Below are 27429 nucleotides of genomic sequence, written 5' to 3' on the forward strand. Positions count from 1 at the left end.
ATGGTCCAAATTTTGGACAATGATTATTTTTGTACACAAAATCTTGCACGTCCAGCTGCGATCACATAGAAATGCCAGAATCGTTGCAATTTTAAATTTTTCAGAGATTAATCATGCCAAGTTTTTTCCTTGTTGATTCTTTTATGATTTCATTAAAAAAATAAACGAAAAATCACATACATGTCCATAATTTGTAACATAATGTCACAAGGGCTAAAAAAAAAAATAATCAAATTGCCTGGTTACCTGTCTGCACTTTTCAAAAACAGAGAAGCATCAACATATTTTCAACATAACACCTACACACTTGGATTAATAAAATACTGCACCAACACAACAGTAGCACGCCCGATTGTGTTTTACTATTGAAGCCTGTAAAATTACAGTTCAAACTCAAAATCAATACTTCAGATCAAAATCAATACTTCAGATAAACCACACTGGACTATAAGCCGCATGGTTCAAAACGTGAGAAAAAAGTTATACTTATAGTCTGAAACGTAGTATTACAGTACGTTTTGATACAAATATTGGATCTCATTAGTGCTAAGTTTCTAGCCCAATTTACTTAGCTGCTGTCTGCCACAATTTGCAGAAAAAAAAAAAATCTAAGCAGTACCATCTGCCTGTGAAGTTTCCTTTTTGTATTATCCCCCCGGTTCTAAATACCGGAGCTAAGTGACAATAAGACGCTGGTTTCTATAACAGGAACTAATCATCTTTTGGCAAAGAAAAACCGGCCTCCAAAGTACTCCGCACTTAAGACATCGGGGTCATATTTGGCACGCGTGCAGTACGATGACGTACTACTTTTAATTACTTGCGCAACAATAGTTCAAGCCTGACAAGCGCATACCAGTGGAACGAACGCCTGCATTTATAGTTTGTCTCAACATGTTATGCGTTTTACGTCGAGTATCCACTTTGCTAACTTTTGTTTGGTTATGGTTAGCGAAAGTATCTAAAGATGCTAATAGCGGCCAAAGAATTTGAATTGAGCGCAGTTACGCTTCAGAACAATAAAAGCAAGCTATCCAAACATCCTAAATCTAAGTCTGTTTCGCAAACAACATCTTAACGCCTTGTTCTCTTTCTAACAACTTCCTTCAAGTGTTTGCGCAACATGACCCGGGGGGGGGGGGGGGGGGGGGGGGGGGGGTGTCTTCGGCAGCCCGACACAGACGTGGTAAGAAAGCTATGCGGAGCTTCAAAGGAAAAGCGGCGCACCCCCACCCCACCCCACCGGCGAGATTGACGCTGTTTGAACTCTAATTACCTCTAGCCAGGAGCTCGGAGGTCAGGTGACCCCCGCGGAGATTGCCAGCAAACAGCTGACCAAGGAACCTGGCACTGGTCAACATCGCGGCGTTTGAGTGACTCCCTTAAGGAAAAGATAAGATTAGGCATGTTGAGATAAGACATTTATGAACCAATGTAAAGCATTTTTGAACGGAGAAATAGATCAAACTAAAAGCATAGAGTTTTTCTTCAGATTAGTCACTATATAAGTCAATTTAGTGGTCAATTGTTTACCGTTTCAATTAATTTGCCTTTTTTTTGAAAAGGAAAACAAAACAGCTGTGATACTTGTGATGCTAGCTGATTAGGCACCAGGATGGTCTTTGTTGTTGAGACACAAGGCTCATCACATCAAGTGGGAGTCAACTTACCAGTGTAAAGCATTATAAATTGGGGGGGGGGGGGGGGGGGGGGGCAAACAAAAACAAAGAATTATGGCATTTTTCTAAAACAATTTAGTAGTAAATTGCATTTTTGAACGGAGAAATAGATCAAACTAAAAGCATAGAGTTTTTCTTCAGATTAGTCACTATATAAGACAATTTAGTGATCAATTGTTTACTGTTTCAATTAATTTGCCTTTAATTTGAAAAGGAAAACGAAACAGCTGTCATACTTGTGATGCTAGCTGATTAGGCACCAGGATGGTCTTTGTTGTTGAGATACAAGGCTCATCACATCAAGTGGGAGTCAACTTACCTGTGTAAAGCATTATAAATTGGGGGGGGGGGGGGGGGGCAAACAAAAACAAAGGATTATGGCATTTTTCTACAACAATTTAGTCGTAAATTGCATTTTTGGATGGGGAAAAGACCAAAAAAATAATAAAGGCATACATTTTAACAAGTCACCATATAAGACATTTTAGTAATAAGTTGTTTCATGTTCCAATTAATTTGCTCCTAATTTGAAAAGAGGAAATAATGGTTTCTGTCAGCACAATAGAATACATGAAATTATATTTACTGATACTTGTTGATACTGCAGATTAGGCACCTGGTTGGTCTTTGTTGTTAAGATCACACGAGGTTAATCACATCCATCACAAGTGCTTGGCAATACCTTTTGTTTATTTTTTCACTACATTTACCCCCAAAGCGTCGTAAAACATTTTTGCATTGGGAAGACAAAAATAAAAGCATACAGCAATTCGCTAATGTATCACCATATAGGACAATTTAGGAATATGTTGTTTCAATTTTTCAATTAATGTGCTCTTAATTTGAAAATTAAAAAATAAACTGTTGCCCTAAGGGCATTAAGCACCTTTGTTTTTCTGAGAATTTTAACAAAAATTCTTCATGTCCCCCCCGATTGAAAACCACTATTTTAAACTCTTATGTATAGATTCAATTACTTACAGGATGCAAACTGTACATCAATAACTCTTTCAATTCAATCCCAAAGACGTGTTTTTACATATATATAGATTAAATCCCTGCTACTTATGTTTTTCCTTATTTTTTTCAAGCATTTTGACAATTGTAGTTTGGTAGGTATTCAATTTAGGTTTTTAAGTACTAAAATAAGGTACTAAAGTGCTGAAATAATCAATTACTTTAGCTCAAAACTATCAATTATCCAAGTAATTTTTAATTATTTACAAGTACCAGCCATTTTTGGACACTCCTTTAGCCAAACTTGGAACAAAAAGTTAAAAAGTAGCCAGAAGTCAGGTTTAAAAAAAAAAAAAAAGTAAAAATATATCTTTGGGATTAAATGAGTTATTAAAGACCAACACAAATCAAACATTTCCTATTCCATCACAGAGAGGATTTATGTTTTTTCTTCAACTTAAACGATAGATTGAGATTTAACCACGACTTGTCGCGATTTAAAAAGCGGACTGCCGTATACTTGCGGCCTCTCCTATGTGCTTTGCGGTGTCCCGATATCAAACCCCGAGTGAAATTCCGAGCGGCGGCAGAGACATGTGGCTCTGATTAGATGATGGCCCAACCACTCGCTGTCATAGTTCCCAGAGCCAGTAGAGCCGGCTGATTGAATTTGCAGAGGGCCCGTAGTTGGTACAAAATATTTCAAATGCGGCTTTGCAATGATTTTTCCACCGACTGCCAGATCCTTGTGTGCATGTGCGAGGGCATGTGCACATCAAGTCGCCATCTCTGGGCTTGACAGTGTGTTACGTCTATGCCAAATTTACTTTGGTCCAGCTGCAGATTTCAAATAAAGTTAAAAAAAATGAAATGCTTCACAACTACTTACTACAACTGCTCTTGTGCCACTCTTACTTTTCCAATAACGGACTGAGGGCAGCCCAGTTTTTAGCTAATATTAGCATGTACAGTATGCTTATCCCTGCTATTTCAAGTTTTATTCTTGCAAAGACAGGGGACAGCATAAAAATTCACTAGGGAAAATTTGCCATAGATATCAGAAAATGTCATTCAAGGCACAGTCAGGTTTTTCCCTTTCTTTTCGAACTAAGAGCAAATTAATTGGAACATGAAGTGTGTTATTTTTACTTTGTTGTGACTCCTTTCCAAAAAGTTGTATGCCTTTAATTTGTTGTTGTTGTTTGATTTTATTGATATTGTTGTTAAATATGTAGTTGCATCAGTTATGTGATTAATATTATATACAGAAGTACAGTGGGCCCCCGTGTTATGAGGTTAATCCGTTCCGCAGTTGGGCTCGTGGGACGAATTCACCGTATGGCGGGCTTTACCATTCCGCCATTTTGAAACGACTGAGGCCAACCAAAAGCAGACCAGCATCTCCATGAGGACACGCTGACCAATGGCAGACCAGCATTGTAGTGACGCGTTGCATAGAAGCAGTTTGACGGCAAAATTACATAAGGGTAATTACCTAAAAACGCCTGCAGATGGAGACAAAACATCACAAATACAGCCAAGGGTCATGACAGTTGTTTTCGTTGCAAAGTCGGAACAATACCGTTGAAATGGGACGAAAAAGTCAGTATTCCACGTCGCAACATGAAAAAAAAACGTAAGCCAGGGACGCTGTAACACAGGGGGTCCACTGTATATGTATCTCTAATTTGAACAACAGTATATATGACGGCAAAATGACATAAGTGCAAATACCTAAAACCGCCTGCAGATGGAGACAAAACATCACAAATACAGCCAACCTCCTAGGGTCATGACAGTTGTTTCTGTCGCAAAGCCAGAAAAATACCGTTAAAAGGGGATGAAAAAAGTCAGTATTCCACATCGCAACATGAAAAAAAACATAAGCCAGCGACACTGTAACACAGGGGGTCCACTATATATGTATCTCTAATTTGAACAACAGTATATATGACGGCAAAATGACATAAGTGCAAATACCTAAAAACGCCTGCAGATGGAGACAAAACATCACAAATAAAGCCAACCTCCTAGGGTCATGACAGTTGTTTTTGTCGCAAAGCCAGAAAAATACCGTTAAAAGGGGACGCCAGGGACGCTGTAACACAGGGGGTCCACTGTATATGTATCTCTAATTTGAACAACAGTATATAAGACTAGGGAGCTCTAGAGCGCTCTAGCACGGAAAAGTCTGTATATATATTTTAATGAACTGAAAATACTTCGAAGGAGTGTTTTTGTCGAAAAGATTTTCAAGACATGACGGCAAATTTCGCGGCGATGCAATGCTATTTGCACCTTTTAGGCTGGTGCGGCAGAAGCTGGGTTGAAACGGAGTGGCGAGGAGAGGCGAGGAGTGGCTGTTTGGGTCCAGCCCGCTTTGCGACGGCGCATGTAGTCATTGAGTAGACACACACTCACTCCTGCAGACAGTCACCGCTTTACTGCATCACTCCTCTGCCGTTTCCTCTCCCAGCAACTGGACATATTTCTTTTTTTTATTGAAAAGGAGCAGAGTCATTTTTCTCCCATTTAAAATTTGTAAAAACACTTGAATATATTTTGCGTGGATCTCTAATTCTCACCTCACGGGGATGTGGATTGCTGTGCTCATTTCATTGGTGGGAGTCCTCCTGGGTCAAGGTAGGTTTCTAAGTGAAGCAGAACTGAAGCTTCACTTTCACACCACTGTGTTAAAAAGTTTTACAATGCAATGACTATGGTGGCCCTGAAATGCAAAACAAATGAAAGAAGGAAGGAATTAACGCTTCACACAAGAAATGACCAAAAGATCAAACATGTTTTCATTTCAGAAAACAAATGATCAAAAGTCAGAACAAATGTAGATTTCAGGAAACACATTTACATGAGCAAGTTACAATTGAGACAAAGCTGAAGGGGTATGGACCATATTACTGATTGACAGGAAGGGGAAAATATTTTTGATGGCAGGGAACACCAATAACATCTCTGGGTCATTTTGACCCGGCGCGTATTTAGTCAAACAAAAACTTGTCAGAAATGAGTAAAATCCAAATCCAATATTTTATTTTAACAAGTGATTTTCTCAAGATCTGCAACAATGTCTCTGGGTCATTATGACCCAGGTTCATATGTGATATTGATCCAAAATAGTCAAAACCATATCATTAGTATTTTTTTAATAGTAACTCACAAAGTAACAAAAGCAATATGTCATTTATAACCATGTGTTTGGCGTTTCTTTGGAGTAGTAATAATATCCTTGGGTCATTTTGACCCGGGGTGGATTTAGTCAAACCCTTACTTGTTAAAAATGTGTACAATCAAAATTAATATTTTGTTTTGGCAAGTGATTCATGTTCATTTCCCAAGTATAACAGTAATGTCTCTGGGTCAATATGACCCAGGGTCATGTGTGATATTTATCCAAAATTGTCAAAACTTTTCTTTTTGTTTTCATAGTAACCCACTACACAAATGTGTAATAGATATCCATTGTTTGTTTCTTTGGAGTAGTAATACATTCCTGGGTCAATTTGACCCGAGGTGTATTTAGTCCTAAAAAAAAAAAAAAAACCCTTCAATATTTCCATTTTTTGTTTTAAAAAGTGATTTATGTTCATTTATAAAGAACAGCAATGATATCTCAGGGTCAATATGACCCAGACTCATGTGTGATAGTTATCTAAAATGGACAAAACCTCTTTTTTTTTTTAAAAATTGTAAACCATTCACAAAGTTACAAGGGCAATATGTAATTTACATATCAAATTTATATTTGATTCCCTAGAATAGTAATAACATCCTGGGTCAATTTGACCCGAGCTGATGTATAACTATCCAAAGGTTTCAGAAAAATTTTTCAAGTAATCCAGACAAATCTTGTGATTTCTCTTTTTCGTTTGAAAAAAAAACAGTTGCAAACAAAAAAATGAACATAAATCAAGTTTTAAATTGATGTTACAGTATATGTTTACTTCTGTACTCTGACTCCCAAATGGGTCAGTTTGACCCATAAGTTAAATTAGTCAGTTAAGCAAATTCCTGGCAATTAAGTCTTTCTGTTTATCTGCATGGGGCCCTCTAAAAAAACAAAAACAAAAACAAAAACGTTTGCATAGCCCTGGTCTAAATCTTTTGATTTATTGAAACTATGCCACTAATTCCTGAAGTGCTCAATAGAGGACATCTTGGCCTTTCCAAAGCTGATTTCATGTGTTTGGGAGGGAGGCAATTAACTTTGCTGTGTTGCTGAGACAAAATGGAAGCAACAGTGGACAAAAACGAACAGGATGTGTCTATAAAGTGATTATCACACAGTTGCTGCGTCGTGTCGGCAGTTCCTCGGCAATTTCAACCCCTAATCGATAGATTGATGTCTCCCAATGTCTCGTGTTGGATGTCGGTGCTCCAGCGGTCTCATTAGGTCTTGTTTACACGAGGCGTCTAGACAAAAGTTGCGTCCCGCCAAAAGAAAAGAGAACGGCCCCCACATCTCTCATCTGATCCAAGATGGAAATCAGCAGACAATACATCACAAAGCAGTTTGTCTGCTTCGCCTTGTTCTGCTAAAAAAAAAAAAGGAAAAAAAAAAAAAAAGAGGCGCTTCTGTTCTTTCAATTTTGGGTTTTAAGCGTCCGAGACAGCGGTGGTCTTGGAATGCCAACTATGACTATAATTTGGAAAACACTTACAGTGGCCCCTGGTGGGAAAGATAATTGGATTACTTCTTCTAGTCAGCATAATGTAGGCCCTTCCTCCTTGGATGTCAAATATGAATGGAAATCGGTTTAATTGCCCTTTGATAGTTTAGAATGACGCAAAACCAATAACTACCTTTTTGTTTTTGTGTGGTACATATTCTATCACCAATTTATCAGTGCTCATTTTCCCTCTGGAAACCGTTGGGTCTCTAAAACTCAAAATACTAAAAAGCTATGAGTCCCAACTGAAAAATTTGTAGCCCCAAATATTGCGCAAAAAGTAAAAGTAGAAAGTAAAAGTAAAAAGAAAAAGTAATTCTAAGATGAAAACTGCACTTACAAGATATGAGGAAAAACCAACAACAGATTTTAAGAAAGTCAAAATTATTAAAATAATAGATTATACTTAGTCCATTTTGGAAGAAAAGTCTGCTTTTTACTTTGAGTATTCATTCGTTTACCTTCAAAGTGTCCGATTTGTTCCTCTTCTCGATCTTCCGAAGCGTTTCGTTTTCGCTTTTTACTTCCTCTGTATTATTTGACTTGTCACTGACAATTAAAAAAAACGCACAGTTAATGTTTTGACCCCAAAGATACCACTTTTTCACTAACGAGATCCTGCAGACAAATTCTGACGACAATGAGATGTCGGGTAACAACGAGAGACAAACATGGCGGACGAAGTTGTCAAAAATGTTTGTAAGGGGTCAAGTTTGGTTGAAATAAATCAAAAATGGATGGTGAATATTATTTTGATGTCAAAAAAACACGTTGATTTGAAAGTATGCGTCCCTATCAAAATGTATGCGTCTAGGACGCAGGGACGCAGGCAAACAAGAGCATTGATATGTTTAATGGCACTGAAACTTGAGAGCTACTTTAGCAAGTATGCACTTTGAGGTTTTGGCAGCATATACGCCACAACAAATTGGGAAAGCAAGAGGAAAAAAATTAACTGTGGAATTGAAGCACTTTTATGGCGTTTACAGCTCATTGTTTAGCTAGCTAATGTAATGTTTTAGTTGACTTTTACTGCGCTGTGTGACATTTATAGCAACAGTAAAGTCATTGTTAGAGTAAAAGCCTCAGTTAAGCACTGAATGGCTTAAGTAAGAGGTCAAAGGGGCTGTCATTACAACAATCGGGTCAGAGGTGTCACTCGGGATTGACCCTACCACTGTTGTTGCGCACGGCGCCAGAAATATTTTCGGCAGTTGAACCGTTATCCAAGATAGCATTTAGCATGACCCGATGTAATAATCACCAGATTGGCTAGCAATTAAATTTGTCAGGCTAGCCGCTGTATGCTTATCATTTTTAAAGAAAACGTAGATTTGCTTCACTCTTTCAGTGCCACGGACGAGAACTCTCATCTTTGAAAATAGTAATAACGACAATAAATTGTAAAAATCTGGTCAAACGCGTTTTTTTATGGAGGGTAGCTAACACCCTTGACTAATGCTGACCTAATATAAGCCAAGTGAGCACTGTAGTGATAACCTTGACCATTAGATGGCAGTGTTTCCACACTTAAAACACAGCTATTCCCTACCTTAATTCTAACTGAAGAATGGAAGTCAATCTTTCATGATACAACCAATATTTACATAGACATGGAACACAATATTCTGTTGGCTTTGAAAGATGAGTAAAAACGCTAAATATAGTGGCCCTCTCGAGGTTTCCTTTTCCGATAACGCTTGCCACTGAAAGAGTTAATGATTGTTTGGAAACGTTTAGCGTTTGGACAAGTTCCTTTAATTGCACCAAACCAACTGGGATTACTTCTATATTTTTAGCAGGGAACTTACTTAACTATCTATTTATTACCATTGCACCATCTTTAACCCTTGTGTATTATTTTGGACATTTTTTGGTGATTTTCTGCCACATCATTCTTACGGTATTTTTAGCCAAGGGATGGCACGTTCCTGGTAGTGTGAGAACTAAGTAGTCGTGCCATGTCGAACTTTGACATGTTGTCACCATCTAGGTGAAATTTCAGCTCCTTGAAACACCTTTGATGCAAAAATCAATCATCTTAGAATCAATGTTTTTACCTGGCTGTCTCTGTCTCGGTACAAGTGGACTACGGATTTGAGTTCAAGACCGGTCTAGACCCTTACAAGATCAGTGAGAAAATGCATTATTTGTAAATGAGATAAAGCAATCAAATTACTTGGATTTAATATTTGTTTCAGAACATTTGTAACTGCCTCAGTGTGAGAATGACTTCAGGCATGTCTGACCACTGATAGAAGAATTTGAGGAGTAAAAACCTCACGGCGGGGGTTCAATACCATTGTCACGTTGAATTATGCTTATTGTAAATGTTGTTTGAGGACCGATCTACCTCAAGCACAGCAGGACAAAATTGTTAAGAGCTCTGAACTCATTTTGATGAATGCGCAAAAAAAAAAAACCCTCCAGCCCACCCCCTCCTCGAGACAAAGCTTTAACTCCAGGAAAACAAGAGTACCGCTGTTCCAGACATTTTATGTCCTCCCTACCTGACCTAAGTTATTATCTGCGAGCAGACATCGTAAAGCGCTCATCAAGGTCTCGAGCAGATGAACTCTTTCACAAGAACAATTTTTGGTATTTCAACACGTGCGTGTGTGACGCATTTTTCTGGCTCTCTTGGGGGGGGGTTGTTAAACAATTTGGTGCACTGGTCAGTGTTTAAAGCTGGGGTTTGTCTGCCAAAAGGTGCAATAGTTTTGGCAGAGCCGCTTGACACACTTGCGCAATTATGCAAACCACCGGCAAGAGAATGATCACAATGGATGATTGTTGACCCAACCGCAGGATGACCACAGTGGTGTCATTTTCCTCAAACTCTTATACTAATGCAGTTAAGTGCCAGCAATGATTTTTTTTTTTTTTTAGCCTAATACCCCATAAATTGCACAAGGCATTTTTGGATAAAAAAAACACACACACACAAGCAGTCTATTCGGCACATTTTATTGAGCACCCCCAGATGGTAGATCGTGTAACATTTATTTTTGTGTATTCTGCTGGAAAATTGTGTCACTAATGACAATGCACATCTGCATACCGCATAATAAAATAAAGGTATTTACCGCATTTTCCGCACTATAAGGCGCACCCTCAATTAATTACACATTTTAAAAAACATTTCCATATATAAGGCGCACCGGATTATAAGGCGCATTCTCAATTAATGACATTTTAAAACTTTTTCAATTGCAATATAGTAATACTCAAAGTAATAACAATTATAACTCAAATAATAACGTTAAACTCTCAATAGCATAATAACTCAGTCAATATGACCAACCTCGTTCAACTGTAAACAGGTAAAGCTTACTTTATCAGTTCATTCCCCATCTACGAATCCCAATCTCAATATTGATCCATATATAACGCGCACCTGATTATAAGGCGTGCCATCAGCTTTTTAAAAAAATTAAGGCTTTTAGGTGCGCCTTATAGTGCGGAAAATGCGGTAATGTTTTGCAAAGGAGTCATTATAACACAATTTACTATGAGTTCCTTCATGTTCCAATTAATTTATCCATATTTTGAGAAGAAATGTACAGCTCCTGGAAAACCACTGCTAAAATGTTACATACCCCCTCAAGAGCTTTCACGTACCCTTAGCGCTTCAAATGCCCAAATTTGTTGTACACCTGTACAACAATGAAGGCTTTCTATTCTATTCTATTCTATTCTATTCTATTCTATTCTATTCTATTCTATTCAAGAAACAGTGTCTTAAAGTATCCTCAACAAGGATAGCTGATTTATTGGCTTCTGTTTGTGCTAAAATGACTAAAAGAATTTGAGAAAACTTTACGGTGGCCCAAAAAGGACAAAAAGACATCAAGCTAAATTTCTTCTTTTTTATAACCACAAAACTAAGCTAGGTTCAAATCTACGTGACGACGCTTTAGATTCTGTGTTGGTATTTTTGCAAACCGTTCAAACGGGCTCAGTGTCGTGGATATAAAAAAAGGGAGTTCTGCGCCGTTGTGGGTGTGAACACAGATGAAAATTTTGTCGCCTATAAATCCTGTGCAAAAAAAAAAAAGTAAGCCCGTTGTTTTTAAGATATATAGCATGATTCTACCCGTCCAGAAGAATAGTTTCCTCTAAGTGGCCCCTAAGATATGGTGAGTTTGACACCCCTGATCCTGTCTGTTCTTGCGTGCAGAAGTGCAGCAGATCTCCATAGAAGACTGCTGCAAAGATGGCCAGAGCCGCGCCAGCGATAACCAAGCCTGTTCCACCCTCCCACTCATCTCAGAGTCCCTGACGTGCAGGTAAAACCCGATCTGTGCACCGCGGCGTCTTCTTTACCGTCAGGTTTCATCCTGGGAAACATGTCTGCAGGCCTTTCAAATAAAATGGCTTTGCCTCCCTCCCATAAATCTCCTTCCACATCGCTTCCTTCCTGCCGGCTAATAATGATGAGTTAATAACACGTTTGCCTGTAACCAGAGGAGGACGCGCCACCTTAAGTAAACTGGAAATTTGTCGAAATTATAGCAGGAGAGGAAAAGGGGCGCGGATTTGTGAGGGGGAGGATGGCGAGTGGGGTGATTGCAACCTCAGGAAATACCTTGGAGGTGAAAGCCAACGTGGATGGAGGATGGAGTAACAGGAACTCTGAGGTGAAAAAAGGGTGAGGACACGTTGTTGTGCCCTTAAAAGGATGTAGATGTGGAGGTGAATTTGTGTGGAAAGAATATGTTGAGGGAGGCCAGACGAGCGTGGGCGGTTAAGCTCCTTTTCTTGTAAAGGCCCTCAGAGATACGAAAGGACGATTCACCCATCACGTCGAGACGATCTAATAGTTTAATAGATTGACAATTCGGGTGTTTACCGATGTTGCCGTAGTTACCTTGAAAAAGGAACTTATTTCCTCTATTATTTACTTGACTTCATTATAATCATAATAATTTTTTTGCTGCGTTTGATAAATGCCGACAACAATATTTGAGAATTTCATTTTGGACTCACATTTAAGATGAACGTTTCTACTTCACTCATTCATTGCCAGACCAGTTAAAATAGATTTTTAACTTAGTTATGACCATGAAAGGTAATCTTAGTCATTACCAGCCTAGAAATGACTCTACCATCATCAACAGTTGTGAATGAGATAATCAAAGTATGTATTTTAACTTGAAAAATGATATTTTTTTAAAAACTGATGCTATAAACGATGGATGGATGGATATAACCCCTGTGCAGTATTTTGTCCAATCCTTTGTTCTTTACATTAAAGGCATTTCACATCCAAGCATTGAAATAGCGCAAGGGAGCTGAAATTTCACCCAGATAGTTACAACATGTCAACATTGAGTTAATGAACCACCAGGAGTGAGGCTAAAATACTCCCAAGTGTATATATATATATATATATATATATATATATATATATATATATATATATATATATATATATTACACACACATGTGTGTATTTTGATCATCTTGAGGTAATTTCTTCGGAAAAAAACTACCTCAAAATGATCAAAATACTGCACAAAGATTTTAATATCTGAATACCTATTTTTTTTTTTTTTAGAAGTCGTCTTTTTGAAGCTACATAACACAATGTAAAGTACAGAGTGTGCCACAGACTGAACTCTTTTCTTTAGCTGACAAAAAAGCGAGAGCCTGAAAATTCCAATCTCTCCTCCCTGCATTATTTTTCATGTGTTTGCAACATAACATGGCCGTAAGTTATGTCCCTCTCTTCATTAGGAATGATAATTTAAGTCCCAGAATGCAACATTTCAACAGTAATCACTGTAGTTCGGATTTCTTATGATTTCCATAAAGTACGGTTGTTTTTTTGTGCTTCTATTCACCTAGGAATGTTTTTATTCCTGTATTTTATTATTTGCTATTTATTTTATTTTGTTCCATGTACATATGTCCTCACATGTGGACTTAGTAGGGTAGCTTGAATGAATCAAAATATACAGAATAAAGATAAATGTAAACTAAAGTACATATAAATGAATAGGCTGGGTCTCAGGAGGATATTTCTGTTCATTTCCATGGAAAGATTCCCTTATCATGGTCCAACTTTCACAAGTGATGTAACTGACTGTAATCTTTGATGTGTTGGAAACAGTTAGTCACCCCATCCAATGACTTACAGGAAGAAACACTGTTTGTGCGGAAGCGGTTTGCTGTTATAATAAGATGGATGCTTAAAAACCACAATGAGTAAGGACAAAAAAAAAAGTGGCCTGGCAACTGCTTCATGGTGTCCCCCCCCCCCCCCCCCCCCCCACACACACACACACACACACATAGACACCTGGGGTAGGCACCAGCATGCCTGCTGATGAGGATAATCGGCGACAGAAAACGGATGGATAAAAAAGTGGATGCAGGAAAATATTTTGAAAAAAAAAAAGTATTTTGACGTTCATTTTGAACGGATACACTTTGACGTGACAGTGTCTCCATTCCGACAGGACCGTGCAAGAGCAGTGCTGCGTTGCAGTGCTTGAAGACAACATGTGCACAACCGGCATTAATGTGGCCAAAGACCAAGGCGCATGTGATTCTCTGTTCTCCAACACGTGTGAGACAAAGACCACTAAGGTTTGTGCAATTTTGGGTTTCAAAATAAGAACATTGACTAGAACAGTGGTTTTTAAACGGGGGAATGATTACCCCTGGAAAGGAAATTGGATTTGATGCTGCGGAAGGAAAATGACATTCCTCTTTTCAGATTAAGAGCAAATTAAATGGAACATGAAGTAAGTTATTGCTCAATTATCTTATAAAGACTCCTTTGCAAAACGGTATGTTCCTTTATTTTGCTAAGTTTAATACACATGTGCTTTGTCATTAGTAGCACAAAGCCAAATGATTTCACTCGATCTATTTGAGAGTTTCTGAATAAAAAAATACGCCCAGAGACACCACAGCAAATGTAGTTCCAACATGTATTAAATTAGACATGGATGACACAGCATTCGGTTTAATTTGACATTTTATGTATCCAAAAAAGCTTTGTGCTGGTTTTGGGGTGCAATCGAAAAATTGTCATGTGGCTACATCATTGAAAAATGGTTGAGAACCACTGAACTAGCTAACGAAATAAGGGAATGCCAGACCCGCTGTCATCAGTATATCGCGCAAAATATATTCAGAGAGCATAAAAAAAAAACCTCAACAGTCATTGTAATTTTTTTTTTTTTTACAATAATATAAACGCTACTGAAATTATGGGACAAAAATGACCAGACCGCTAATAACTCAACCATTAAGAATGATCTCAACTCATCTTGAATTAATAACAAGGACTTCCTGGCATTCAATTTGAGGTTCTTCTCAAAATGACATTCACCCTCTTGCATTCACAACATGCTAACTAAAAAGGTGACTAGATGTTCCGGTTCCGGTTTTGAGTTTCAACGGAAATGGAACGGAAATGTCAAAAACATGGACGGTAGCGGCCTTCAAGGACCGAGATTGAGCACCAAATCATAAACGTTCACAGCATATTGGAACTACAACTACTTCCTGCTTTCCTCTCTAAGATTCATGGGAAATGTCAACAGACATTTGCGATCTAAACGTTTTTGCACCCCCTCCCAAAAAACAACTTTGATTCAACAATCGTGGACATGCAAAAGTAAGCGCAGTACTCACAAATGAAGGTGTGTTCATGACCACTCACACCGTGGGACATCTCAAACATCTAGAGAAACTTCAATCCAATGCGCCGTACATCGTGAGCAGATTGCAGGGGGTACGCGGAATTTTTTTTTAGTTTACCCCTGAAACCAAAATCAGAACAGCCGCACGTCAACTCAAGTTGCAGTTGATACAAGTTTTACAAAATTAGCACAACAACAACAAAATTCAATAACGGTGAGCCTTGTTTAGCGCTGAAGTTAGCAATAGCTCTGGTATGAAAATAACCACTTGGAGTCATTTTATTCTGAAGATACACCTGTTGTGTTTTGCCAGATGTGCTGCGACTGTTGCCTCCTGGGAAAAACGGGCCAGGAGCAGGGCCTTCCATGCGACCACAGCCTGGCTTTAGGTTACCAGTGCGGCTTGGTGTATCGTGCCTGCTGCGTGGACGGAGTGCCCGATAATCAGACGGCGCCCACCATGCAGACAGAGCGTGAGTATGAGAAAATGTATGTCACGTGATTGTGGCAAGTAATGAATGGCCAAAAAAAAAAAAATCATTTTGACCAAACGTAAGCCTACAATGCCCTCTAGTGGATGTAATTATTCATTGCAGCGTGGTAAGACTACCTTGATGGTTGATAGGAGTAACCTCAGACCTAACAAATATTCTATGAAAAGAACATTTTCATTTGATTGGAAAATAATTTAACAATACTGTATTTCTCGCAGTGCCAAACAAAGACGGGACCACAGACAACTCCGTTTTAAGTGATCAATGCAATGGTGACGTATAATCTTTTAATTATTTTAAAGAGATAGTGTGTAAGATTTAGACCGTTCTTCATTCAGGACAGCAAGCGGTGCTGCATTTACCATTGTTCGTAGCTATAACAAACATGGCCGCCTCCGGAGAAGTGCCACCCCTCATGTAATATAAATTAACGATAACTAGACCTATGATTATATTTAAATCATACTTTTGGTCATTAAGAACTCATTAATTTGCAAGTTTTTGAAATTTACCAATGCGTAGCAATAACAAACATGGCGGCCTTCGGAGAAGTGCCACCCCCCCATGTAATATAATTTAATAACAAGACCTATGATTATAATCATTTAATTTATTCCTTTTTAATGAAAAACGATCCAAATCTTACACACTGTCCCTTTAAAATAACCGAATGGAGAGATGGAAGATCATAAACATGTTTGAAAATATTTTTTCAGGTAAATGTGCACATAATTGCGTGAGCAATGATACCTGCAGCTGCTTCAAAGGCTACAAATTGAAGCCAGACGGAAAGAACTGTGAAGGTAAGATTCTTTTTATTTTAAATATGTTACGCGTATATGTTTAAAGAACCAAAACAAACTTGTTGGGCATAAGTATTGGGTCACGCTTCCGAATCAATCAATCATTGGTCGGATGAGACTTGAGTTCAAATCTCAATCTGGACTTCCTGTTTGGAGTTTCATGCTCTCCATTTGCTATGCTTGTTTTTGTTTTTTTGTTTTTTTTTTTAACTTTTTCCATTTTCCCACTTCTTAATCCCCCCCGATCTAATCCGGCAGACATTAACGAGTGTTTGCTGGGCGCCAGCAACTGCCGAGCGGGCGAGCGCTGCATCAACACGGAAGGTTCTTTCCGCTGCCAGAGAGAGGTCAGCTGCGGAACCGGCTACGAACTGACGGACAACAACAACTGCAAAGGTCTTTCTCGCTCACGAGGCGGTTATTTTTCGTGAGCCGCCGTGCGTAATAAATATCGATCTGTTCAGATATCGACGAGTGCGAGACGGGCATCCATAATTGCGGCCCAGAGTTCGAATGCCAAAACACCCAGGGCTCGTTTCGTTGTCTCCCCAAAGTCAAATGCGGTGCTGGATTTATTCAGGATGCCCTGGGAAACTGCATCGGTGAGTGTTTTATATATTTCTTTTAATTATACAAATATTAATAAGACAGCAAAGCTTTTGCATTGGATCGCGCTACGATCAAAGTTAACTCAAACAGTACCAAAGACGTGTTTTCACGTTTTTTGCAGTCCATTATTATTAAAGTAATTGATTACTTTTTGTCTTTTAGTACTGAAGTAATTAATTAGGTACTAAAAATACTAATGTAATCACTTAGGTACTATACTACCTGAAGTAATCAATTACTCTAGTACTTATTTACCTACTACCTGGCCTAATCAATTATGTACTAAATGTACCAACATTATCATTTCGTTACCAGAGTACACGATGTAATCAATTACTTTAGTCCTAAATTAACGACTAAATGACCTAAAGTAATCATTTAGGTACTAAAAGTACTAACATAAGCACTCAGGTACTCTAGTACCTGAAGTAATCAATTTCTTTAGTACTTAAATACACACTAAATGACCTAAAGTAATCAATTAGGTACTAAAAGTACTAAAGTAATCATTCAGGTACTATAGCCCCTGAAGTAATCAATTTCTTTCGTACTTAAGTACACACTAAATGACCTAAAGTAATCAATTAGGTACTAAAAGTACTAACGTAAGCACTTAGGTACTCGAGTACCTGAGGTAATCCATTTCCGTAGTCCTTAAATACACACTAAATGACCTAAAGTAATCAATTAGGTACTAAAAGTACTAAAGTAATCATTCAGGTACTATAGCCTCTGACGTAATCAATTACTTTAGTCCTCCTTACCTACTAAATGACCTCAAGTACTTTTTGACTCAAGGGGCACAAAAGGTCAAAGGGGCCGGACCAGAAGCAAATGAATGGAATGTTTAGATAATTCATCTCATAAGAGAAGAAAATAAGGGATATCTAGAAAACACATGCTATAATTTCACTGGAAAATTAACAAAAGCATTATAACAGTCCCATGGACTTAACTATTGAAACGACTCTTCCAGTAATTGAAAATGAAATGTACTTAGTACAATTGAAAAAAATGACAAAGTTAATATTTTAGAGCACTTTTAGTTCTGCAATCCTTCAGGATATTAAAATTCTCACTCTCCTCCTGATTGATAATTTCTTCAAATTCGGCGGGCCGGATTATAAAGCTTCACGGGCCGCATATGGCCCCCGGGCCACAGTTTGCCCATCCCTGGTTTAGACACTTACACATAAAAAATAAAGTTACTGTGGAACATCTTAGCTTAGCTTTTGGGTATCTTTTCTTCCTGACAGCCCACAGGGATTTTGTTTACACGATATCGAATTTGAAGTGAGATTTCTAAGCGTCCCCATTGCAGATATCAATGAATGCGTCAGCCAGACGGGCCCGTGCCAAAGGGGGCAGCTGTGCATCAACACGGCGGGCTCGTACATCTGCCAGAGGAACTCAGTCAACTGCGGGAGGGGCTACCACCTCAATGACGACGGCACACGCTGCATAGGTAATTAAAAGGAGGAAATCTTATTTCGACCCTTGAGCAGTATTTGGACCATTTTGGGTCATTTTTTTTCCACATCATTCTTGCAGTATTTTACTCAAGGGAGTGTATCTTTTTCAGCGCTTTCTTTTTGATGTGAAATGTGTTTGATGTGAATGTCGTAAGTACAGTCGGCCCCCGGTTTACGAACACCCTGTTTTACGAACATTTCGACTTACGAGCGTGGACGACGGAGATTTTTGTCCCCCACTTACGAACAAACCTTTCGTCTTACGAACAATAACGTGAACGCAATTGCTCTTACGACGTCACAGTCACTGTCTCAGTCACGGTGTCAGTCACGGAGATGCCAATATGCTATTGGTCGATTAAGGTCACCTGGTCGGGATGGAAGGAAGGAGAGAAAATGAGTGAAAAACGGAAGGAAGGAATGTTGTGAAGACTTTGCAAACTTTGGAGAGGCTTCTTCTATTATGGATTAAAGAGAAGGAAATCGCCGGTGATATGTTTTAGCATCTCCGTGACTGACACCGTGACTGAAACAGTGACTGTGACATTGTAAGAGCAATAGCATATCAGCGTAACTGTGCGGGTTGGTCCCTGCTCCCCTCCACGGATTAAGTTCGTAACCCGGGGGCCCACTGTATTGGATAAAATACAGCGCAAGGGTTAAATAATATCCTGTAACTCAAGCCTACAATGCGACGATATGTTTGCTTTCTACGTTGAAGACATCGATGAATGCAAAGGCCCCGAAACGGTTTGCGCCGGTCACGGCTGCATCAACACAATGGGGTCCTACCATTGCGAGTGTGACAGCGGCTACAACTTCAACAGCATCACTCGCCTCTGTGAAGGTAAGCAGGAGGAAAGAAAAAAATAAAGCCAAGCCAAAAGCCTGCTAAACAAACACGCGTTATGATGCCCACAGATCTTAACGAATGCAGGCACTATCCTGGACGCCTATGTGCACACAAGTGTGAGAACACACCAGGGTCCTACAAGTGCACCTGCACAAGTGGATTCAAGCTGTCTCGGGATGGCAGGAACTGTGATGGTAATGGAAACTATTTATTTATGCTCAACTATCATGGTTGCAGATATTATTACCTGGTATTATTACCAGAATAAATTCAAGATGGCGTACCTTTGTACGGACACGTTTGGATGTATGCTAATGGGAAAAATGCTAAATGGACGTAAACTAGAAATAAACATTTTTCTTTTGTTTTTTCAGTGCCAATATGATTATTAGCAGTCAAAGAGAATATTAACCGATATTTGGCACCAATATTCCTTTTCGGTATTTGTTTAAAATTAATTTTGGATCAATTTTTGATGGAAAATTGTAACAACACATTTTGAGAGCTACCAGGGTCGTCGGCATGACTTTAAAGGGACAATGTATAAGATTTAGACCGTTTTTCATTCAAAAATAATATATTCAAAGATGATAAATTTCAAAAAGTTGCATATTAATGTGTTCTTAATGATCATCTGTATGTTTTAAAAATAATCATAGGTCTAGTTATCGTTAAATGGTATCACATGGGGGGTGGCACTCCTCCAGGGGCTGCCATGTTTGTTATAGCGACGGACAATGGTAAATGCAGCACCTCCATAATGAAAAACAATCTTACACAGTGTCCCTTTAAATGTAAACAAGTAAATCACTTCTTATAGATATCTACAATACTGTAAATTCATATTCGCAATTTCAAATGAACGGAAATGGAAAAATTTCACTCCATGAATAGTTCTTCGAAGATAGCATACCGGGAGCTTAACAATGATTTATTATCTGCAACCAACATTAAAAATAAATCAATAAATAAATGAATATGAATACTCACCAAAATGCCAAATATTACCCATAAAAATGATTAACACTTGAATAACCTTCGAACACACTGATATAATGTAGGCCAAACCCTACAAATTTCAATCATCATTTTAACTTGTGTAAGCTAAAACCCCGTTGCATCATGGGATTTTTTTTAATGTACATTTGAATGTATCTGAACACATTGTTTGACATTCCACTCCAATTTCCTCATCAATTTGTAAGTACTTTTAACTGTTGCACTACAGGCTGATAGGATCACCAACATCCTTTTTTTTTTTTCAGATTTAAACGAGTGTGAGAGTAACCCGTGCAGTCAAGAATGCGCCAACGTGTACGGCTCATACCAGTGTTACTGTCGCCGTGGTTTCCAGCTCAGCGACACCGACGGTGTGACGTGCGAAGGTAAAAATAGAAATGCGCAAGCGTAATCGGCAAAATCCAACCGATGCGAAGACTGTCTTTTTTTTTTTTCAATTCAATGTAGATATAGATGAATGTGCCCTGCCTACCGGGGGCCACATCTGCTCCTATCGCTGTCACAACACCCCAGGAAGCTTCTACTGTTCCTGCCCTGTTAGCGGCTACACCTTAGCCCCCAACAGACGCGGCTGCCAAGGTCATTCAAACAAACAGGCTGTAAAACCTCATTGATTTTGTTGGACCACGCCAATGAGTTTACGGGAAAATCCAACCAGGTTTAAATGTATTTAATTCATGTTTCCTCTAGATGTTGATGAATGTGTGGCAGGGACGCACACATGCGCGGAGAACCAGACTTGCTTCAACGTGCAGGGCGGATTCCGCTGCCTGTCTTTTGATTGTCCCAACAATTACCGCAAGGTCGGGGAAACGTAAGTGTACGATTTTGGAATTTCATTTTTTACAAAGAATTTTGTCGTTTTAAAGGTCAGGGAGCAGGAAGGATTTATTTACCTTTGAGCGGCGCTTGTTAAGCCCATATTCCCTCGTAAGAGTTATCTTCAGCATCGTTTCCATATATCACAGGTGTGGAACTCCAGTCCTCGAGGGCCGGTATCCTACATGTTTTCAAACCTTTTCCCTCAAAAACACCTGATTCAAATGATTGGGATCGTTTGGAAGCACCTGCAGAGCTTGCTAATGAGCTAATCATTTGAATCAGGTGTGTTGGGGAAAGAAAACCGGAAAACATGCAGGATGCCGGCCCTCGAGGACTGGAGTTCGACACCTATAAAATAAATCATCTTCTTAGTTCTCTCTTTAACATAACTAGGAATTTTGGGACCCATGGCTAACCCTTTCAACTTTGAATTAAGCAGTAAAATACACTATAAATACGCTTTTGTAACAACTCACAATTGAACAAAGCTTTACCGTTCCACCATTTTGAAACGAGTGAGGCCAACCAATAGCAGACCAGCATCTCCGCGAGGAGACGCCGACAAATAGCAGAATTGTAGTGACATTAGTCACTACATAAGTGTCATAAGCGACACAAGTGTCATTACCTAAAAACGCCTGCAGATGGAGACGAAACAACACAAATACAGCCAAGCCCCTAGGGTCATGACAGTTGTTTTTGTCGCAAAACCGGGAAAAAATCCTAAAGAGGGGATGAATAAACTCAGTATTCCTCGTCACAACATGATAATAACATAAGTCAAGGACGTTGTAAGACGGGGGTCCGCCGTACTCGAGTCACCTGAAGCGTTACTATCGATACTGGTTACACCATAGAGATACTGCACAATTTTTCATGAGCTCCACAGAATACTCAACGGTGAGCAACGTTTTTGAATAAGAGATTTATCAACACAAACCTTCCCTGCATGAGTCCCCCTCACAAGCGCTAGGCCGCCCCCCCCCCCCCAACTGCATGCCATGCACGGCACAATTAATTCACATGATTTCTCTCTCTCTTTCTCTCTCTGCTCGTTTTATTCATCACTCCCTGTGACCCCCCCCTACCAACCCCATCCCACCCGTTTCTCTTTTCGCAGTCGATGTGAACGCTTGCTTTGCAATGAGTCTGTCGAGTGCCCTGCCATGCCGCTGAGAATAACCTACTACCACCTCACCTTCCCCACCAACATCCCCGTCTTCACCAACATCTTCCGCATGGGCCCCTCCCACATCGTGCCGGGCGACGACATCCGCATCGCCATCGCCTCGGGCAACCAGGGAGGCTACTTCCGAGCGGAGCAGGTCGCCGGCGGCGGCGTCATGTCCGTAGCCAGGCTCTTTCAAGGCCCGGGAGACTTTGAGCTGGACGTGGAGCTGGGACTGAGACGCTACGGCACGCTCAGTACCTACTTGGCCAAAGTGTTGGTGTTCGTCACCGAGGACCAGCCCCGCCTTGTTTACAACCCGCAGCTCGAATGAGCGGCTCGACCCTCGCGGTTCAACTTGGCGCCGTCCTCGGATAATGAAGTCGTTTTCGAGAATATCAATTATTAGTCGGACTATAACTAGATTTAAGTCGGAATTTTGAGACTTGATTTGACGACGCTTGGATAACATTGATATTACATGAAAGAAGGACAATTAACAAATTCGTTTTGGTATTCGGTGAATTAAAAAATAGTCATTTTTACGTGTATAAATTTGGTTTAAAGATGCAGTGAATATTTAATGCATTTCCATTGCATTAGCCTTCATTATTATAACAATCGCAATGAGTGAAAAAAAAAAAAAAGTTCACGAGGCTTAATTTATCCAACATTACTAGTTCTAGCGCTAATAAATCGAAAGATAAAGACAAAATCAAAAGCTCCACAGCAGTGGACGCAAACGAATAGAGTCAATGTGAGAAATAGCTCACACTTTTTGTAAGTAAATTATTTTCCCAAAACAGAATAAATATAGCAATTATTTTTCGTTTTATCAGGATGTCCAAATATCCAAAATACATAGTTTTAATCATTTTCAGAGGAAAAAAAACACAACTTCAGATTGATTTTAAAATGAAAAAAAATGATTTTTTGCAGTTGACATACAATTATAAGCATAAATATACACAAATAGCCTACATTTGTATCTGTGAATAAGAAGCTCCCCTAACCTAAATAATACTTTCATAAGGTTACGACTTCTTTCCCTATAATTTTTCATTTTTTTATTTACAACTTAATTACCAAAGCATCAGTCAAAACAAACATCACTCTTCCTGCATTGCATCTCTTTGAATGTATCTAGTATGAGTATTTTACGGCAGAGTGTATCTTTTTTTTTTTTTTAATCTAGTTAAGATGAAACACCACAAACTGTAGTAGATAATCAGCACCTTGTTTATAACCCATCACTGCTGCCCAAACGTTTTAAACCAACTGTCCAATTGAATGTATGCATCTCGTAGAAAGCAGACCATCAGCCGCTAGGTGGCGCACTAGGTTAGGCTAAATTCTAAAGCTAGTCGCCCTTGTCTCTACACTACAACATGAAGTCCTTTGTTTCTTGGTTGCATGTTAAAAGTCTGATGATTTATAGTACCTCACGTTTATGTGTTGGCTGAGCAGTTTTGTAATAAAACAGAAATAAGGCAAGTCAAGCGCGCTCCTTTGTCATGACGTTGGATTAAATTAAACGCAGCAAAGTGGAGCGACGAGGCCAAATACAGATATCATTCATCATATATATATATATATATATATATATATATATATATATATATATATATATAGAGGTACATTTATTTTTTTTATCCTAAATTTAATGAACTGTCCTGGCAAAGTTTTAACATTCCTATCTGTCATGCATCAACATAAGCTAACTGCAATGAAAACAAAACACTCTTTAAAGTCTAATTACAACTGATGATGGGTCATAAAAATGACGCGTTTTTAAAAGTCACGCAACTTCAACAAGAAATCAGTTGCTAATGTAGACTAAAATCACACCACACGCGGGACATAAATCGACTTTGTGATCACCCCAAAAATTGGACACAAATGTCATGGGAAATTCAAATCAAAGGTCACAAAGACTAAACTATTTGTATTCTTATGGTTGTTGTGTAAAGGGTAATAAATACCAGAACGTTTATGATAGTTTTATTAATCTGCCTATAAGCATTCTATGTTGTCTAAGTGTTAAGCTAGTGCGCTATTGTTAAACAAAGCTGTGTTGTCCTATTGAATACACAATATGTAATAATTACGTTTACATTGAACTACACCGTCAAATTAAACCGGTAGTGGCTTTAAACAGCTTGAATTTTTTTCTGTGAGAAATTATTCAACTGCCACACAGGTAGTCGTGAAATCTGCTTCCACCATCTTGTGCTCGCAATTCAAGACAAAAAAAAAAAGGATATAAAACTTGCAAGTCAGGTTCCTCACAAGTTTGAGTATTTTGAGTATTTATTTATTTATTTATTTATATTTTGTATAAATATATAATGATAAATTATATATAAAAATTATATATATTATAATTATATTATATTACATATATAAATAATAAATTTATATATATATATATATATATATATATATATATATATATATATATATATATATAAATAAATATATAATAAATAATATAAATGTATATTTTATATTATTGTATTTATTTATTTATTATTTATTTTTGAGTATTTTGAGTTGTTTGAGTCTATGGAAATTGTCAACAATAATCCATTAACTGTGGCTGAAATAAGTTTATAGGGTTTTGCTTTAATTTTGCTTTAAAGGGTTCGATTAGCAAAGTATGTCTTCTTGAAGCTTATTTTTCTGATAAAAAAATAGTCACAGACTAAAATTTACAAGCTCTTAAGGCGCCGAGTACAACAAATGTCTTGTCGTATACGGTATAGTAAACGTGGTTTACAAAAAGTGTAAATTCAGACGCCGTCACGCATCATGTCCTTGTTTCCGAACAGGAGCGGGGGATATCCTTAAAATAAGAACCTAGCGGTGCACACGACATTTTTTTTTTTTTTTTTTTATGTCTTCCGCTTTTACTTTTGAGTTATAGGACTCTGGGATCCGGACAATTTGCGGTCCGGCAACATCGCCGCGCTCCAAATGAATGATGTCCTGCCCTGTTTGTGTTGGGACGTTATCAACTTACCAGCTATAAATAATATTTACCAAAAATAATAAAAAGGCCCGAGGCTTGACCAGAGGAGTTCCGTCCAAGAAAGTCTTGTTTTTCTTTCTGGTCTGCAAGTATCGGGGGGTTTTCCACGTAAGGATCGGGAACACGTAGACGGACTCATAAAAAAAGCTACGTTAGCATCCGCATGTGAACAAACAGACGTGAAGTCGTTAAAAAGACGCTGAAATTAGCCCGCTAGCCTGGCGTTGACCGTGCGTGCGTAAAAGGGCGGTTCATCCTCGGTCATTATCTTCTCATCAATTCATTTGGCTACCTCAAAAGAGCTTTCACGCGGTCCTCCAGAGGGACCCGCTCGGGTTTCCCTATAGCTCAGGCCGCGCTGGTGTAAAAAGCAGAACATTTTGTGGGTTTGGCCCAGGCTGAAGCGAAACCTGGAACCAGCTGCTAATTGCTAATTACAAGCCCCATACCCGCTAGTAGCTGGCCGTCTTGTCAGGGGACCTTTGCGTCAAGTTCTCCATGAAATAGCTGCCTGATCCGGTCAAGACCAACCTGGACTGGTCTTAAACCTACCGGCCATAGGTCCCAAAATGGAGATCCTAACCGGTTGTAGGGCTACGAATGCACCTAACATGGCATCTTGGTTATTTCTTTACTTTCTTCCTTAATTCCATCCACCGTGCAGTCTGATATGACAAGATGTTCCGAACAAAATAGTAAAACATACAAAACTACAGACACAGGTCCAATCAAGCGTACCGTATTTTTGCACTGGTTTATAAGGCACACTTTTAAGGAATGGCGTTTAAAACTGTTTTCATATACGTATAGGGCGCACTGCATTATAAGGTGCATAGAATAGAAGCTACAGTACTGGCTAGGGTGACGTTATGCATCCACTAGATGGAGCTGCGCTAAAGGGAAAGTCAACAAAACAATCAGATAATTCCGTCAAACTTTGATAAGAATAAAGATGATTTGTGGAAAGTACTATCCAAAAAAATTGGGAAAAATACCTCTTGATTATAATAAAAGACTGTTTAGATCAATGCCAAGACAAATATAGTTTAAAAGAACACTGTATTGTTATGATTCAATCAAATATTCAACTTTTTTTTATCAAATTGCAAACAAAAACATTAAAATCTGCAATTACAAAAACTCAGTTTTTGCGCATTGCACCCATATAAATTGCTTCAAATTTTGAGCATACATAGCACATCAACATTTCAAAGTGTTATAAAAATTTGAATCATAAAAGCTACATTTAAAACTGAAATGCAGAGGTAATCGGCGTTTATTTTTATTTTTTCACCCCCCCAAAAATGAAAACTCACTGTTTATATACTGTATAAGGCGCACCGGATTTTGCGCCTTATAGTGCGTAAAATACTGTATTTGAAACCTTACTTTTTGCCTTGCCTGTTAGCATTAAAGTCCATGTTAAAATTAGAGGTCTTTGAGTTTTTTAGCTTATCCAACAAACATAATATTTACAACTTAACAAAGATACTCATGTTCATGACATTTGGTGAGTGGAAATTGTGTATTTTGGCACAGGACTGTCATAAGTAAGTCAGTGGTTCTTACCTAGGGTTCGATCCAACGCTAAGGGGTCGGTGAGTCCGTCTCGGTGGTTCTGTGAAGCCTCCGCGTCAGGACACACCCGTCTCAATGGTGTCAAATTGTGATGGCTTTGCCGTCACTGTCTGCAGATTACATTGCTTGGCCAATCGGGAACAATTTCAACATGCGATGGCGTGCCTGTGTCTTAAATTTGAGGGGAAAAAAAAAAAATCCAAACTAAATGGTTCATTGTGCATGTAAAACTGCTGAGGTTAAATACCTCCAATAAGGTTAAAAACCAATGATCATCTGTGATGGAACACGTTGCCATACCGCCTTCTACTCCAGTACTACCGTAATGAACATAACACAGTAAATCACAGGTGTCGTACTCCGGTCCTCGAGGGCCGGTATTCTACATGTTTTCAAACCTTTTCCCTCAAAAACACCTGATACAAATGATTGGGATCATTTTGAAGCTCCAAAAGCTTGCTAATGAGCCCAATCATTTTAATCAGGTGTGTTGAGGAGAAAAAAAACCTGAAAACCTGCAGCATACCGGCCCTCGAGGACTGGAATTCGACACCTATGCAGTAAATAGTTTCTCAAAAAAAAGTACTCAATGTCAATAGT

The 27429-nt window shown here is 38.7% G+C and overlaps 1 protein-coding gene and 1 long non-coding RNA gene across 4 annotated transcripts in view; one reads left to right on the plus strand and one right to left on the minus strand.

The window, feature by feature from the left end:
• Positions 1–1351: 1351 nt before the first annotated feature.
• LOC148422786 (uncharacterized) lies at positions 1352–27150 on the minus strand. 2 transcript variants are annotated; one of them, XR_015865952.1, is made up of 6 exons: positions 26821–27150; positions 14972–15099; positions 7783–7870; positions 5222–5364; positions 4935–5127; positions 1352–1381 (listed from the first exon to the last, which is right to left on the minus strand). It is a non-coding gene; the product is annotated as an uncharacterized LOC148422786 (long non-coding RNA). The 2 variants fall into 2 exon arrangements; XR_015865953.1 differs by lacking the exon at positions 26821–27150 and adding an exon at positions 15276–15419.
• fbln1 (fibulin 1) overlaps positions 5034–27429 on the plus strand; it is a 36558-nt gene continuing 14162 nt past the window's right edge. The window contains exons 1-15 of one of the 2 annotated variants that reach the window (XM_088417810.1): positions 5034–5279; positions 11502–11610; positions 13786–13915; positions 15293–15452; positions 15692–15745; positions 16190–16276; positions 16535–16672; positions 16741–16878; positions 18207–18350; positions 19079–19204; positions 19279–19404; positions 20476–20595; positions 20678–20809; positions 20921–21044; positions 22173–23714. In XM_088417810.1, the coding sequence (XP_088273936.1) occupies positions 5231–5279; positions 11502–11610; positions 13786–13915; positions 15293–15452; positions 15692–15745; positions 16190–16276; positions 16535–16672; positions 16741–16878; positions 18207–18350; positions 19079–19204; positions 19279–19404; positions 20476–20595; positions 20678–20809; positions 20921–21044; positions 22173–22554 (2019 nt within the window). In that variant the 5' untranslated portion in view covers positions 5034–5230 and the 3' untranslated portion in view covers positions 22555–23714. Of the gene's footprint in view, positions 5280–11501; positions 11611–13785; positions 13916–15292; positions 15453–15691; positions 15746–16189; positions 16277–16534; positions 16673–16740; positions 16879–18206; positions 18351–19078; positions 19205–19278; positions 19405–20475; positions 20596–20677; positions 20810–20920; positions 21045–22172; positions 23715–27429 lie in introns of those variants that run through there. The other variant, XM_088417809.1, reaches the window with a different exon arrangement.

This window comes from Hippichthys cyanospilos, chromosome 6 (genome assembly GCF_059441005.1).
Source record: "Hippichthys cyanospilos isolate Australia breed blue-spotted pipefish chromosome 6, RoL_Hcya_1.0, whole genome shotgun sequence".
In the NCBI taxonomy this organism is placed as follows: Eukaryota; Metazoa; Chordata; class Actinopteri; order Syngnathiformes; family Syngnathidae; genus Hippichthys; species Hippichthys cyanospilos.